Raw genomic sequence first — 17,041 nt, forward strand, 5'->3', positions numbered from 1 at the left:
CTATCCTGAAGTCAGCCTAGGATTACGGGTAGAAAATCACCCCTCGGATTTGGTCGAAGTTGATAAAACTTGCCTTGAAAAAATACGCACAAACGCTGTAAATTTACTTTTGAACCAGGGCAGGATTTTGCCTTTCTTGGAATGGGTTTCCACTGAATATCGTGTTTTAGTGGGGTTTTATCTCTTGGATGGGTTGGTTTACCCAACAAGATTGCTTAACTTTATCACTTCTTCAGCGATGAATAATAATAATAACAATAATAATAATAATAATAATGATAATAATGATAATAATGATAATAATGATAATAATGATAATAATGATAATAATGATAATAATGATAATAATGATAATAATGATAATAATGATAATAATGATAATAATGATAATAATGATAATAATGATAATAATGATAATAATGATAATAATGATAATAACGATAATAATGATAATAATGATAATAATGATAATAACGATAATAACGATAATAATGATAATAACGATAATAATGATAATAATGATAATAATGTTAGTAATGATAATAATGATAATAATGATAATAATGATAATAATGATAATAATGATAATAATGATAATAATGATAATAATGATAATAATGATAATGTTAGTAATGATAATAATAATAATACTACACGTACCGTCGCAAAATTATTCACAAGACATTTTATTTTGACATACCATTGTGAAAAGTATAGTTATAAACAAAAGAATACAAGCCTGCGAACCAAACGATGAAAACCGTCAAATGATTTATGGAGACCGAAACTTTCTGAGAGAAAACGAACGCGTCACGAGCTCATTTCGAATACCGCGGACGGAAAGATTTTTTCTGAATCCATGCCGAATCTTGGCGCAGACCACGAACGTTCGCTTCGTTCAAGTTCGCCATAATAATAATATTCCGATGTGTAGTGATAGATTTGTCACGTTACGAACAATAAGCGTCTTGCGATTTGAGGATATGCAATTTTGTTTATGAAATAATTAATAGGTTTAAGCTTTCCATTTACCGTCAGATAAGAAATTGGTCAAAGTTTTTGTGTATTTATTTCAAGTTTATGATGAATCGTTTTTTAAATAAATATAATTATTAAAATAACGACAAGACAAAATTTCATGTCTTTTCAAACCATTAAATTTGGGGGTGCACGTGCAGATGTGCACTTATTGAGGAACCGCCGCTGATAGAGATACAAGCACACACTTTCAATTTACTAGGATACTGTTAAATGAATGTAATTTCAGTTTAGCACATGCACATTTTCATTTATTTGAATTAATGGTTTGAGTAAATAATCTCTCTCATGACAAACTCTACGCAGACGCATATACCTTCTTTTGTAACATATTTTTTGTAATATATTTTTCTTTGTGTGTAGTTTCGCAATGGAGGAATTTGGCCCTATGAAATTAAAAAATAATCAAAGATGTTACAATAGTAAAGGAAATACTGGAAACTCATTTAACGACTAGTAAACATAGTAATATGTAAATATGTAATTCATTTTTATTAAATATTTTAAATTAAATGCTTATCAAAATGTACATTTTAATAATTTGTGTTGTAATTTTGTTTACCGAGTAAATAAAAATTGGGGACCATTTGAAAATAAAAACTCATGCTTTATTAAAATATTTTATTACAAATCTTTAAAACGGAGTGAAAGAGACCACATTTACATAGAGATTATATTGACATTACATCATATATATATATATATATATATATATATATATATATATATATATATATATATATATATATATATATATATATATATATATATATATATATATAATTTTAAATAAATTTAAATATTAAAAATAATATAAAAATTTATTATTATGCTGTATTTTTCTTTTTACCTCCTCTAAAATGTTTCATAAATTAATATCATGTTCTTACTGTTTTATTAGGTGATATTTAGTATATATATACATTAGTACATATATACAGCAATACCTTGTTATCTAATGATAACTTGGATTTGCGCCCGATGAGCCAATACATTTTATATAATTTTAGTCCCAGTAGTTTCCGTTTGGAGAGTATGTGCTTCTTCCAGGTTAGGCCATGTCTTCAACCATAATTGTATTTGCTCCAGGTGAGTTGGTAGGTTTATTGATGCTGTGACTGGATCTTCATGGGATGCTAAGATTGCTGTATCGTCTGCATATGTTGCCACAGTAGTTAATTTTGTGGTGGGTAGATCAGCCGTATACAGAAGATACAGTACTGGACCCAGTACACTACCTTGCGGAATGTTCATCGCTTTGATTTACAATAAAATGTCTATCAGTGTGATACGATTTTAATAACTGATAGTCCGGATGAGGGAGAAGTTTCTTTAGTTTAACCTGCAAGCCCGTATGCCATACTTTATCTAAAGCCTGAGATATGTCTAGAAAAGCAGCTGAACAATATCTTTTGGCATTTGGGTCAGCGTTTATTTTGTTTACAAGTCTATGCACTTGTTCTATAGTCCCATGCTTATTGCGAAAGCCAAACTGATGTTCTGGAATAATTTTTCTTCGAGATTATCGGTAATAAACTTATAGGTCGGTAGGAAGTCACATCTTCTGGTATTTTTCCTGGTTTAAGAATCATTAATATTTCAGTTACTTTCCAGATACTAGGGTAAGTAATTAATTCGTAGCATAGCATTAAATATAAATGTTAATAGTTTTATATCCTTTTCTGATAGTTCTTTTAAAATTTTGCCAGTAATTAAGTCATAACCTCTCTCATTATTGTTTGTTTAACTTTTTTGACCGTTAATTTCTCGTGCAGTAAATCCATTTGAAATGGCGAATCTAGAAAGCTAGTAATTTTATTTTCCTCATCTTTATGTAGCTGAGACTGGCAAGCTTTAAAAACATTTTTAAGTGTTTTGAGAAAATGTTCTTTCTCAAAACACTTCAACTCAAAAAATTCTCTTTATTGCTTCTCGCCCAATTATTTTCGTTTGTTTTAATAGGTGGGTTATGCTGCTGGGATCTCCTAAGTTTTTTGTTGCTTTCCACAACGAATAGTCTGTAGCCTCAGTTGATGTCAAGTATTTTAGGTATTCTTGAATGCTTTGGTTTTGTTCAATGTGGATTAGTTCTTTCAGCTCTTTATTGCCCTATTAAATTTTCTTTTATTCTCTTCAGTCCTTTACTGTTGCCAATTTCGTCGTAACTTTCTTTTTTTCTGCTATCTTTTTCTGTATTGTACATGATATATGTGTATTTTTTCTTGGAAATGTTTCACTGTTAGGAATCGCGGAATATGCTGCCTCCTGTATATTTTTGTAAGATTTATTGCTGCTATCTCTATATCCATTTTAGTTTGTAACGGTAGGTTTAGAGAGATGTTTCGGTCTAAGTTTAATCTAAATGAGTGCCAGTTAGTTCTTTTATTGCACAGAGAAGGGTCTTTGAAGGTAATTTTTGAAGAAATTGTTACTATTATTTGCAAATGATCAGAAGAGAGGTCGAAACAAGATTCCGCCTGACACTTTTTTGGATCAATATTTTTTGTAATACAGAAATCTATTGTATCTGGTTTTTTATCTCTGCCTGAAGGCCAATATGTTGGTTCACCAGTAGAGATACGTTGTAAGTTATCTGTCTTTATTGCTTTTAACAGTTCTCTACCTTTTGAGGTTATTATTCTTGAACCCCACATTAAATGTTTGGCATTATAATCTCCTCCGGCTATAAATCTATTACCTAGCGTACTGAAGAATTCTTGAAATTGTTCTGCCTTGTTGTTATGTTTGGGTGGGCAATAAATCGCAGAAATTGTTAATGGTCCATGGACTTCCCCTATGGTTATACTGGTGGCTTGCAGGTAGTCTTTGCGGAATTTTTCTTTTTCGAAATGCTTTATATCATCTCGAATTATTATGGCTGTACCTCCATGTGCTTTATCATCAGGGTGATTTGTATGATAAAGTTTATATTTAGCAATTTTCAAATATTGTTTGTCCGTGAAGTGTGGGAAACCATCATAACGTCAATATTTTGTTCAGTTACGAAAATTTTTAGTTCCCTGGCGTGTTGTTGGAGCCCATTGGCATTCCAGAGGGCGATTTTGTAGCTAATGGTTTCAGGCGTTAGGCAAGTTTGCTGACGACGGTTGTGAGTAGACCAAGCATCGTACTCATTTGATCTATTAGATTAGCCATCATGTTTTCTAATCTAGAAATATTGCTAGTTTCAGTAGGTTGAGATGTCGTCTCTCGATTTTGTGCTGAACCATTTTCAACCACTTGGGCAAAAGTTAAGTTTTGGTTGACTTGGTCTGGTGGGTAGACTGGTAGGTGTGGATTGTTTTTGTTGATGCCTTTTTTCCCTTAAGGCAGGATAGAGTTTCTGTTGTAGTTGTTTGTGAACTGCGCAACCCTTGTAGTTCGCTGGATGATTTCCGTTACAGTTGGCACATTTTACTTTTTCATCGCGAACTTTACGAGTACAATCTCCTGTTTTGTGTTCTCCTGCACATTTTACGCATATATATGATTTACGCCATTTAGTCTTTGTGTGCCCGTGCGCTTGACACCTCGTGCATTGTATTTTTATATGTGGTGGTTCGCATTTAATAATATCATTTTCCAATTTGGTGATTTTATACACCGCCTTATTATTTCCATTAGGTTTTATATCAATATAGAAAATAGGCAGAGGTTTTTTGTTGTGCGATGTCGTATATTGTAAACATTTACGACCTCGTGGCCTTTTTCAGCTAGTGCTACCTTGATGGCGTTAAAGTCCGTCCCGTGATGTAATCCTTTTAATACGAATTTAAATGTTCTCTCGGAATTTGGCCCAAATGTATGGCATTGGGTGTTTCTTTCATCTAATTCTTTTACAAGAACTTTAAAGAGATCCGCTTCGAACAATTGGATTTTAATTGTTTCATAGCTCACTGATTTAATTGTGTAGTTCGTAGTAATGGTTTTCAATAGGTCATGGAAGTGTTTTATTAATCTTACCTTATAGACTGTTATTGGTGGTGGTTTGGGAACAACTTTTTTAGGGCTTGGTTGTATATTCTCTTCAATTTCTTCCGACAAGTTGCTAAAGCTGTTTTTTGTCTCTATCGGTTTCTGTAACCAATACTCACTGATTCTTGTTTGTTTCCTCGCGATTTCTTCTTCTGGACTTCTCAATCGTTTTTTGTTAATGACTGTAGTCCATTCTGATGGTGGAGTTTGCGTTATTGCTGATTGTTCTAATCTTATATCAAAGTGTGCAGGTTATTTGGTTGAATCGCTGTGGTTTACCATTTTTAAATTTTTTATATTTTATTTTATTTACTTCCAGAGGATAAAAAAATAAAATAAATACATTGTTTATTTCACGCACTTCATTTTTCACTTAACGTTATTTTTTACACCAGTTTTTGACCAAAAATACTATAAATGAATTTCAAAAGGACTGTTGTAAAATAAAAGGAAATAATTTCAAAACACTAATAAAAATGAGATGCAGTCTTTTTGTCTGGTCACGTAAACACGTATTCACTACACTTTAGGTCTGCTGAGAGACGGATAGCCGCATCTGTTATGCGTTTTTAACACTCAATTAAATAACCGTAATAAAATACTGGGTTTTTTTTTTAAAGAAAGGTATCTTTCTAGAGCTTAGAGCGTATTGAAAATACGTCTTCACCCTACGAAGGTTGGAACCGAACTATAGATAAGATACAGCCCTACTCATGACCGGTCAATCTACCGGACCACAATGATTTTTAATGTAGCCTTAACTTTTCACCCCTGTCATTTTGAACGCTGATATTTCGCTATTGACGTTCATTTTATCTACACCAAAATTTTATCCATACACTCTTTGTCATTTATTTTATTTTAACTTATCGTATAAAATTTTATTTATACATGTAAATATTTGTGTTTGTCACGTCCTTTGTATGGAATTCCCTCTTATAATCGCAAAATCACAATTGTGTAGTTGCGAAATAGCGATAAAATCGTCGAAAGCGACAAAAGAACACGAATGTTAAGATTAAATTATCAATCGCTCCAAAAATACTCAAAATATTCCTTATATATATTCCTTCCTCGGTGCACTAGAATTTGATCAGATGAAAGAAAATCATAGTTCAGGGTAAAAAGCCACCAAAAGCGAGTTAAAATTACTCAAACAACCTTTAATCATGGATTTGAAATGGGGAAATACCAAAGCTAATAAAATCACTGCATAGTTTAAACACAAACAAATAACATTTAAAAAAAGGAAAAAAGTTTGATTCCAATCGTTATATAAATATATATGATATCATAATTTAGATTTCTTCTAATTACATATAGTGCACCTGAAGTAATTTCAGTTAATTTAAATAGAGGGTCGATCTAAAAACGAGGTTCCTAAAGAGCTCCAGCCACACGGGAACGTTCGAGGCGTAATCCGGCAACACCGCCGTGCGCGCCTTCCCCCTACTCTCACTTCCCTTGACCACGTCCCGATGAGCCTTTCACTCTAGACCGCAATAAAATCATAACGTTTTTTAGGTGGTTGTCCTGCGAAACAACACGTACGCACATATATGTTAATGAATTTAACATTATGTACTGATTTTTAATATATCTATAATTTAATATATTATTTAAGGACTAGGACTACACTTAAATATACACCTACAATAGTAATATAGTGTTGGGTTGTTTTATTTATTACATTGTCCTTGCACTTGAACTAATGCACTTACTAAATCATCTGCAATGGAATCAATATGCTTCTTCTAATCTTACATTCTAATGAACATACTTACCCAAAATGTTTTTGTACATTTTGACGAATTACAAATATATCCATGTACATACACCTTACACACAATATTCTGCAGCTATCATCGCGTATTTTATTAAAACCTAAACTGTATGTTTTATCTTGAGGCTTTATTTCCAACTTGCTGGATGCTGAATGAATCGATATTAGTTCATCTATAGTCATTCGTTCTTCTTTCTGATAGGCTAATTAATCACCCTGTCTAGGTCAATAGAATTTCAATTGTTATCTGATCTGCCTCATTTCAATCTCAATAAATTTTAACTATTTCCATTTCTTGTCAATAAATTATAATTCACCAGTCATGTTTGAATTAATGCCGGTAGCAGAGAGCCCTCATCTTCATTCGTTGCTATTACAATGATATACAGTATAGTCCATTCAAAATAATAGTGAACTCACGTCATCTAGATGTTTAATGTATTGCCTATTGTAATTTGTAAACTCGTTTGAGAATCAGATAATATTTTCCTTTTCATTCTATTTTAGATAAAATGAGATGCAAAACTATCTGCTAAGTTCAAACTTAACTAACAAAAGTCGTACCATTGTCAAACGTCTGAACGTAAAATTCTTAAAACATTAGTTATAGTAACCACAGATTAAAAATCAGCAAACGCTGTTTTAGTTTTGTTGAAAATGCCGAAGTCAGAGATAGATTGTGTCTCTAATCAGTTACTGCAAATAGAAGCGAGATAATGGAGGCCCCGTCTTAAAAGGCCAGTAAAATGCGTCAGAGAGGTAAACTTTTTTGCTGTAAAATAGTAGTATTTTTTAAAGCTTTTCTTCGATGATTAAATTGATGAGAACCACAGCAATATCTTTCAATATCTGTTTACCTATGGAAAGCTCGGTTTGCAAGACTTATGAGAGTACTCAGTTTTGGCTGGATGGATGTCGCGAGTTCAGTGAACTCGCCATCAATATGAGCCTGTCACAAATTGTAAATTCGTTTTAGAGTCAGGCAATATTTTCCTTCTCAATGTATTCTATTAAAAGAGAGATAGAATGTTGTCTGATAAGTTTGAACATCTAACCATTTACCAATGTCGTCCGGTTGTCAAACAGGTCAATATTTTTGACCTGATTGAAAGAAACTGTAGTTGACTAATAAATGTTGGTAGTAAAGAATAATATTATCTTTTCAGAACCTATTTGGATCATTTCATGACGACAGTCATCGAAAAATGATCTTGGAACAATTAACTTTATTAGTTTAAAACCTCTAAATGCTTCACGTACTTGTTGAGTATGTCAAATGTTTAAATTTTTGATATTTTGCATGTATATACAAGACATGTGTTGGTTTAATATATGCAGACTTCGGGTAATCGAAATAAAGCTGGTTTAGACGTCAGATTCTCTAAACTTGACTGAAGACTAGACATTTTGTGTTAACACACGTTATTGATATCTCTGTGCTTTATTAAACTGTATTTAAGTTACAAAAAATAACTGCAAAAAATATTAATTGTACCAGATAATCCTTAACAATTCGTCTCGCTGATCGGTCATGTTGCCAAATCTTCAAAGTCTGCAAAATGCTTCGAAGTATTAGTGATAAAAATTAGAGGTTATAAACCGGCAAATGTTGCAAACCAAAAATCAGACTTGATGCGGCAACAATGCGACGTGCTGACGTCATAAATTTTGATGACGTACCGAATCATCTTTGATTACATTCATAATCAAGTCAAACTTACTCAAGCTTGAAAAACGAGGTTAGAATTAACAATTATTAGTGACAACCGGTTAGACAGCTTGTATGATTATCCCGATCCCAACCAAACCAACTGTCAAAAGTCTGTAAATAATTTTCTTAGTATTTAACGATAGAGAAAACCACGCAGTTTGAGATTCGCATTGATTCTCACCATCCTCGGCTTTATACGTAGTTGGTTAATGTCAAATATTTCCAAATCAGTACACTATATACCTGCCAATTTAATTTCAGATATCATACCAATGGACGTTTGAATACTACCGTAGAAGTTTTACATTAACTGAGTAGATTTTATTAGATATATGCATGTATTTTGATCATTTTTTAACTCTCCGTCATTTATTGAGAAAAATATATTCAATATAAATCAACCAAAATATTTTCTATTACTTTCAGCAACTTTTTCTCCTCTTTTTGCCAACAGGGCCCTGCCGAATAGAAGATTTTGGTTTGGAGGCGATCCATATTTATACTTTAGCGATACGAAACCGTGTGACAGGAAGCTAAGTCCTGTTGCATTGATCTAAACAAGTGGCAATTTAAACGAGCTATTCCAGGTGAGTATACCGGATGCCGCCGAACCTACATCGGGTAATCTAAAATATCTTGCTGGCCCCACTCTATACACAGTAAGATATCGTGATCATGAATATTTCGCTTCGGCACCTAAGCGTGGATTACTTTCCTAGGCTAACTGATTACTGTTTGCGTTTGTCATAGTAGATTCACTTTTCATGGCCTGTCACAATACTCCAAAAGTATTCTAACTATAAGGTATAGTCTTATAACCTTGCAATTCATTATTTTAAAACTTTTTTGACCCCCTGCTCTGTTCCTAATCATTAAGTTCAAAAGCACTATTTTTCAATCGTTTAATCAAAGGGAATAATGGGGATTTGATGAAGAGGCATCATCAAGAGTTCTAAAACTGCTAAGAGATTTCGGCAGAAATCTACGAGCAAAAGTAATGAATGTCGAGAACCCAATTTTGAACGTTCCATGATTAGTGCCCATAGGCACTGAATAACTCACTAAATGAAAAAGTCTCATTTTATGTAAAAAATATCAAACCTATCGAGTTTATCAATTAAGTTAGGTTTAACTGATAAAAAAATACGTTAAATCGATTAATATAACGCTCTAATCATGTGATCTGGCTTTAACACAATAATTGTTAAATGAAGGATTACTATTGAAATAAAACACTTTAAGTACAAAAGTCTACTAGTAATATATTTAATTGGGGCCTATGGCTACTTTAAAATACAAAATCAGAATCAATTACTAAAATATCACAATAAATGCGATGAAAAATACGAATTCGCTTGATTAAGGAAAAAAGTAAACCGGTATGAAAATACACTGCAAAAATGATACTTTTCTTTAGAGTTCCGGTCGATGAATGTAGGATTTTTTTTTGTTTGACAAAAATAGTTTGATAAAAAGCCACGAAGAATTAACACCGCGGAAGAATGATAAGAATGATACGAGAACTTTTATTTACATTCCCTATAAATACTGAGCTTAATCAGAATAAAATATTAATCCTTATAATCTTTGGTTTTTGCCGGTTTAAGCAAAAACATTAAAAGAGTAACAAAATGGCAACATAAAGAATATCCTAAAAACGTCTTCCCATTTTTGTTTTTTTTTTGATAACGAAAAACTTCATATAAGCTTCAACAAACTCACTATTATCAACAAATATATATACAATTTTAACCATCATCGAAATATATTTGGAATCCGAAAGTGTTTTTTTGTGCGTTTAAAATAATAACGTATAAAAATAAAGTTTCTGAACGCCCTGTTAAACATTTTTGCTTTATACTAGTTTAATAGGAAGCGGAAAAGTTTACCCAAAACGATTCGTAATTTGTGCTTATTGGAACGGTCTTATATCACAATTCGATTTTGGATAAAGAACACATGCTCTTGTTGATATCTTACGATGTACTTAGAAAAAATTATAAAAATAATATAAAGTGGAGATAAGACGAATAATTCTACTGTAACTCCCACACGTTTTTAACTCGAAATTTGCCCGGATCGCTTGGACGATTCGAATTCCTACCCGACAAAGATTTTCGGCCTCCGGATTGTCTCGAGATTTTACTCGGCACGTTTGTTGGTATATTTTCGGTGTTAGATATGGGTTTAGATAATATGGAGTATGTCTTTGAATTTGTCGGGCTGAGGGGACTCGGGGAGAATGCGATGTTCTGAATGATCGACACCGATGACGAAGCGCTCCTGGATAAAGGCGACGATAAAGTTTGCGCGTGGGATTGAGACTGCGCGGCATCGGCGAGACTCCGTAGAATTTCGGAAGCGGATATGACGCTGCTCTGACACGACGAAATCGGCTTGGCTGCCAAGTAGGTACTGGTACTAATGAGAGGGAGATGGTTCCAGTAGTCGTTATGTTGTTCGACTGGTGCTATCTTAGGCTCGTTTACGTATTCGGCCGAAAAATTCCCATTTTCTAGCTCGATAGGAATCTTATACATCCTCAGATGTTCCTTGAGGTGCTTGAACTCGCAGGTGCCGTCCTCGTAGTTTATCCTGATGTCTTTGTTCGTCGGCAATTCCGTTTGTACTAATTTGTTGGCTTTCAGCAAACCCTGGGGATCCGTCAGGCGAAGCAGCGTCTTCACGACATCCTCGTCGGTGGCAGGGATGGGTATTAAGTTTACCAGAACGTTGTTCTTAATTCGTATATCCGGTTTTACGGTAGAGGACGACGTAGGTGCGACTTCCGATGTCGTGGGCGGGACGGGCACCACCGCCGCCACCACCTTGGGTGGTGGCGGTTCCGAATGCTCGTCATCGGACAAAATAATGACGTCCTCTATCGTCGATATCGTCCGCAGGGAACTGTCGCTCGATAGACTGGGACAGATCACCGTCTCCTGATCGTCCTCCTTTACCCTGTCCACGTCGGCCAACGAGGAAGCTTCCGCCACGGTCGTCATCGAGAAATTCGCGTCGTCGGCCTCCAGCGGTTCGAAATCCTCGAACGCCTTCTTGTATTTGTTGCGTATGTCGACGTTGAGTTCGATCCTCTCCATTGGTACCGTCGCGTGGCTGTTCATCATCTGTTTAATGCGGCATTCGTTGTCGATGTGGTGCTGCTTGGCATTCAGCGACTTGAACCGGATCTTGCAGAATGGACACACCATGTGTCTGTTCGAATGCCGTTTCAGATCGTGGGAGGAGCCGTGCACGCTTCCGCATAATCGACACACGTGCACGGTCTCGGATTTGGTCGCGGTCACGGTCGGGGTCAGTCCCAGGGACTCGATGAACCCCGACTTGTTAAGCTCATCCATCTGGGACTGCGAGGCACCACCCTCGACTGAAACAACGCCGTTGGCTGGGCAAAGTTGCTTCGTTTGCGTAGCGATCGATTCCTTTTGTTGGACCGGTACCGCGGCTGGTAGTGGGTCATCTACTTTCGAGCTGGGAGATTCTGTCCTCGTCAGTTCACCATTAACTTTTGTCTTTGGCGTTTGCATGATCGATTCCTCAATAGGGCCGCGGTCTAATTTCGGGCTACCGACGACGACTTGTCGATTCTGCTGCGTATCGTTCGACTCGGTCAGCGACGATATCGATTTCCTTCGTTTAATGTTCCTCTGTTCATCTTCGCCTCGAGACGCGCCCTCTATGTTCTCAAAAAGTTTCCGGCTGATTTTCAACGGCGCGACCGTTTTCTTACAGGCGGGCATCGCGGTTCGCTTTTTGGCCACGCGTTTTTCCACGCCCGCCGTCGATTTGGAACGCGGTCGATATATGAACCTCCTCATGTCCAACTTCCTATCGGTAAAATATGCCTCCACCTCGCCCATCGTCAACGACACCACAGGCGATAGATGCTCCGAGACGCACTTCTTCGGTATCCTGAGGTTCGGATAAATTTTATAGATGTCGGAGACTGACGAATGAAGGGGATTTCTGTGTATCGCGGTCCCTTCCGTGCTCGGTTTCCTTTGCGAATCCGGTTTGGTATTTTTGAAGACCAGTTCTTTCTTGAGGATGATGGAGGTGTTCGGCAATTTGATGCCGTGAACTAGAAGTTTTGAAAATCTTTCCTGAAAAAAAAACAAATAATTTTAAATAATTCAACTATTTCGAAAAACAATATGCCAAAAAACAGAATGTTATTGTACATTCTACTAGGTTGCTCAATACTTAATAAAATTAAGCTAATCGGCGTTTGCATGTATTTTGACTAACAATGAAAATACAAGGTATTAATGCAAATAACTGTTAAACGACCTAACTTAAGACCAAAAAAGCCTGAAGATAATTGCAAGGATTAACTCAAACTCTCAAATAACATTCATCAAGCTTAATAATTTATGAATAAACTGATTCCAGGCGTTAACATGTCATGGAGAAGACGAAAAGGAGAGTTACTGCCACACGAAATAACTAAGAGCCCGAAGTAAAAATTAAATAAAATTAATAAAAGCAGATCTACCAAGACAATCCCAAGCACAAAATGCCATGGGTTAGTTCACGAGACATCAAAGCGAAATATTTATGGCCATAAAGTCTTACTGTATGGTAGGATCAGCAAAGTACTAGTGTTACTGTAAACATGTATACCAATTTAAATTTGATAAATTGAATGGCGTAGCGTTGCAAAGACGACCAGCAAAAGCGAGTAACATGCCAATGCTTAGCCACGGCTTACAAGAGTTGTGAAGGACATACTGTCAAAAGGAACCAGAGAAAGCGCCCTGAAATTATCACGTATTAAGATTGATGTAACAAGCCTTGGCTGACACTTCAAAATGCTGAAATGAAGTGCGATAATAAATCGATAACTGGATCAATGTCAAGCCAACATTGGCCTTTTAACACGGTTCGCTATGTTGCCAGAAAGATGGAAAAATGGAAAATATTTTGATTAACATATTTTAATACAATAGTACAAATTTTCGTTAATAAGTACCTTGTTATAGTGAAAAAATCATAACACATCCAGGCAATAACTATTAAATTGATAGTATTTTTAGTAAGATTTCCATTTCAAAAATGTTTCAAGTTTTACGAATACCCAGAAGTAAAGTCAGAGAGCTAAATCAGGCGAATAAACTAGATGTTTTAAACAATTTATATTTTAACTCAATTTGGACTAAAAAAGGGCGAATAAAACTAAATAATGGAAAACTCTACATATATTATTAACGACCTACGTGTTCCATATGCCGCAGCAAAGTACTTGGGAAATACCTTATATGCCAAGCTCAGACAGAAGAAACATATAAAAAGGGAAGCGCGATGAACTCAACATCAAGTTCAGGAAAATGTATTGGTTGCTTGGCCGAAAGTCCCAGCTATCAACCTAAAACAGGCTTATTTTATATCAACAAATACTGAAACCAGTGTGAAGCCATGAAATTCAGTTCCAATCCAATGTCCAAGTAATTCCGAGGTACCAAAATAAGGTGCTAATTGATAATTGTGACCTCCATCGCGACCTAGAAGTTGATATGGTTACGGACACTATCAGAATATTTGGCGATTCCCATCAAAAAAGACTCCACAACCACTTCAACACAGAAGCGTTCAGGCTTCTAAATGTGGATAATGTCATTAGACGTCTCAAATGGACGCTTCACACCAGTTATTTGGCTACTAATTTTGATTCAGGACCACGATGGTAGCCTATAGTCTCGTGCATGATAACAAATGACGTACAAAATGCTTTAAATATTATTTGAAGTGTCATTCGAACGTGATTTAGCTCTCCTGTTAGCAAATACGGTATTCACCATGACTAGAAAAATCTCTATAAATCCCTATAGGTCAATAAATTCAATTCATAAACCAATAGATACTTTATTTCTGCTGCTCTATTTATAAAACCATCATTTTTGAAGTAGACTCACCAAACATTTTTATGGTTTCGTCGTGGCCTTCTAGAGTGTTGAAATCTTTGTTATGCAAGATGAAATGTTAAAATGTGACGACTTACTTTACTTCTTCGTTAGCGGATAAAAACCCTTATTACATTACTGAGCAACCTAGTAAACAGGTCCAGAAAATATGATGGAACATAGAGTACAGGAAATACAGTTTTATGTAGAAATGTAGTTTTTGATGAGAAAATTAATATTTCTAAATATTTAAAAGTCAATTAAATATGAAATAATGTGTACATTTTTGCTCACCTGAGTAATAAACCCAAAAAAATTAAACATCATTGAAGACGTGTATCTAATACCACTATAATGTCATTTTTAAGATTGATTCATCACTGTAAATAATTATAACGAAGTTAAATCAACAGCAGCAACCACATTCAAAATTTAGTCAACATGTTACAATAATTTAATAACGAGTTAAATTTTACATAAAAAATTTACAAATCAAAGTTTATTAAACAAATATTAAGAAAAATTCTCAAATAATTTGGTGATGATTATAAATTATAGTACGAATTAATATTATTACAATGTAGTGTAGTTATAATATAAAATTAAATTATTTTCTAAAAGTTTCAAAGGTTAAAATTAAGCTGTAACAAACTTGTAGCATTTTGAATTCAAATTATTTGGATATACAATTATTAAATATCAGCAAGGTAATATAATATATGATACTAAAACAGATTTAAACACTGGTTGGGGAAAAAGTGGAAAGAACTTTTTAGTTCTGCAATATACTGAGAGCTGAATGAAAAAGCTGCAGAAATGAAAAAATTTCGGAGCAAAACGAGTAAACCAACTGACATTTACTTAACCATCCGATACCATAAACAGTAGATAATCTTCCTAGAGATATGGAATTTTAAACTCACCTATTAAGAAGAAACCGAAATTACTTTTTCCCCAACGTTATATCATGAATTAATACTATCTGAATTTAGAAAATAATAATTACCTTACAAATTAAACGAAAGAGAAAAATTTTAAATACAATACTAACATCTGGCCAATGATATATGGTATCAAAATAGACAGAGAGCAGCAGAAAAATTAGTAAGATTTGTTTCAGTCATGTTATGGACTTTCTTAGAAATTTATCTGAAAACCAAAATAAAGTTTAATTTACCGATAAAAATTTAAACAAAACTAAAATGTGGAGGGTGATGTACAGTATATTCTAATTTTACTAACTTTAACAGTGAAGGTTATGAAATGAAGTTATTTGAAACTTTCAGTAATTCATTAAAAATCAAAGAAATTCAAAAAGCAATTTTAATACTAAAAAACTAATCCAAATATATTTATATTAACAAAAACTATTTTTGGAATTAATCTGTTAAGTATTCCACTAGATATAGAAATATATCAATTGAAATAAATAAATGTCATAATATTATATAAATTTAGTGTTTGAACGTTGTTCTTCTAAAATTAAATTATCTTCTTAAAAAATCACTCAATATAATTAATTTAAATAGTCAATATATGAATTAATAATTTGCTAATTGTAATGAAAGTAAATATCTTCGAATTTAAAACTCAAATAAAAAAATACAAGGAAAAAGAACAACAATTTAGTTATAAAAAAATTAATAGACAAAACAGAATTTTAATAAAATAAAATAAATGCAAAATCAAAGTAAATAAATATACCAAACCAATTTTTTAAAAAATTAATTAAAAAGTAAGCAAAATTTAAATTTTAAATTATTGAGACAAAAAATGTGAGAAGATTCAGTCAAAAAATACTGGGGCTTCTGCGCCAAAACATTTTATGAACACTCCGCGCAGTTAATTTCAATCACTTAAGGATCATCTACGCATGAAAAATGTCGTTGCATTAAAACATTTCGTTTGAAACTGATAAACCTACCTTGAGCATACGGTCGTGCTTCAGAGCCTCTTGTCGAAATTCGTATATTTTTACAGACAAAGTTCGGCAATTTTCACAAATTTTCTTCGACACGATGTCACTATCCAATATCTGGAACACAAATTTCAGTCAACTCAATAGCATAAAACTTTTTATGATAACACAATGTATTTAAAAAAAAAAACGAAAAAATAACGACAAACTTTACGGTCACAGTGTAACAAAATGGCTGACTTACTTGAATTCCTGTCGCAACAGTTACAATTTCACGCATATTATACATCGTCGGCTTAGTAGTGTCAAATACACTTATCAAATTATTTGTACTTGGGCAAAGTCTGCACACTTCAGTCAATTCCGCCCTATTCATGTTGTACGTCGAATTTTAAACAGCTAAAAACTCGACCCACGAAACTACCGCCCAACAATCGCCGGTTGGAATTACACTGAACAGAACGGCCACGAGTTGAAACTGACTAGGCGGGAGTTCGGCATTCTCCGTAAACGTTCGCTTCGTCCTAACAACAGCCTTGTTGGTTTCCCTCTCTCTCATTCTGTCGTCCTATTTATATTTTACCCAATCGTTTTCCTCTGTCACGATAACGTTATTACATACAGTTACACCTAAATATTTTTATAGATATTAAAACACGTCGACACAACTGTTCGGATAATTTTAGTGCGCATGT

General features: G+C 34.1%; 1 protein-coding gene across 1 annotated transcript; it reads right to left on the minus strand.

Moving 5' to 3' along the window:
- Positions 1-9,749: 9,749 nt before the first annotated feature.
- On the minus strand, positions 9,750-16,823 carry LOC143200602 (uncharacterized). Its single transcript, XM_076411102.1, has 3 exons — positions 16,591-16,823; positions 16,353-16,463; positions 9,750-12,631 (listed from the first exon to the last, which is right to left on the minus strand). Exons 1-3 carry the CDS (start codon positions 16,720-16,722, stop codon positions 10,544-10,546), a joined length of 2,331 nt encoding a protein of 776 aa, XP_076267217.1. The 5' UTR covers positions 16,723-16,823; the 3' UTR covers positions 9,750-10,543.
- Positions 16,824-17,041: the final 218 nt, after the last annotated feature.

Source organism: Rhynchophorus ferrugineus, unplaced genomic scaffold (assembly GCF_030347505.1).
Source record: "Rhynchophorus ferrugineus isolate W39M unplaced genomic scaffold, kcgeb_rfMv2 rfM8, whole genome shotgun sequence".
NCBI classification, from domain to species: domain Eukaryota; kingdom Metazoa; phylum Arthropoda; class Insecta; order Coleoptera; family Curculionidae; genus Rhynchophorus; species Rhynchophorus ferrugineus.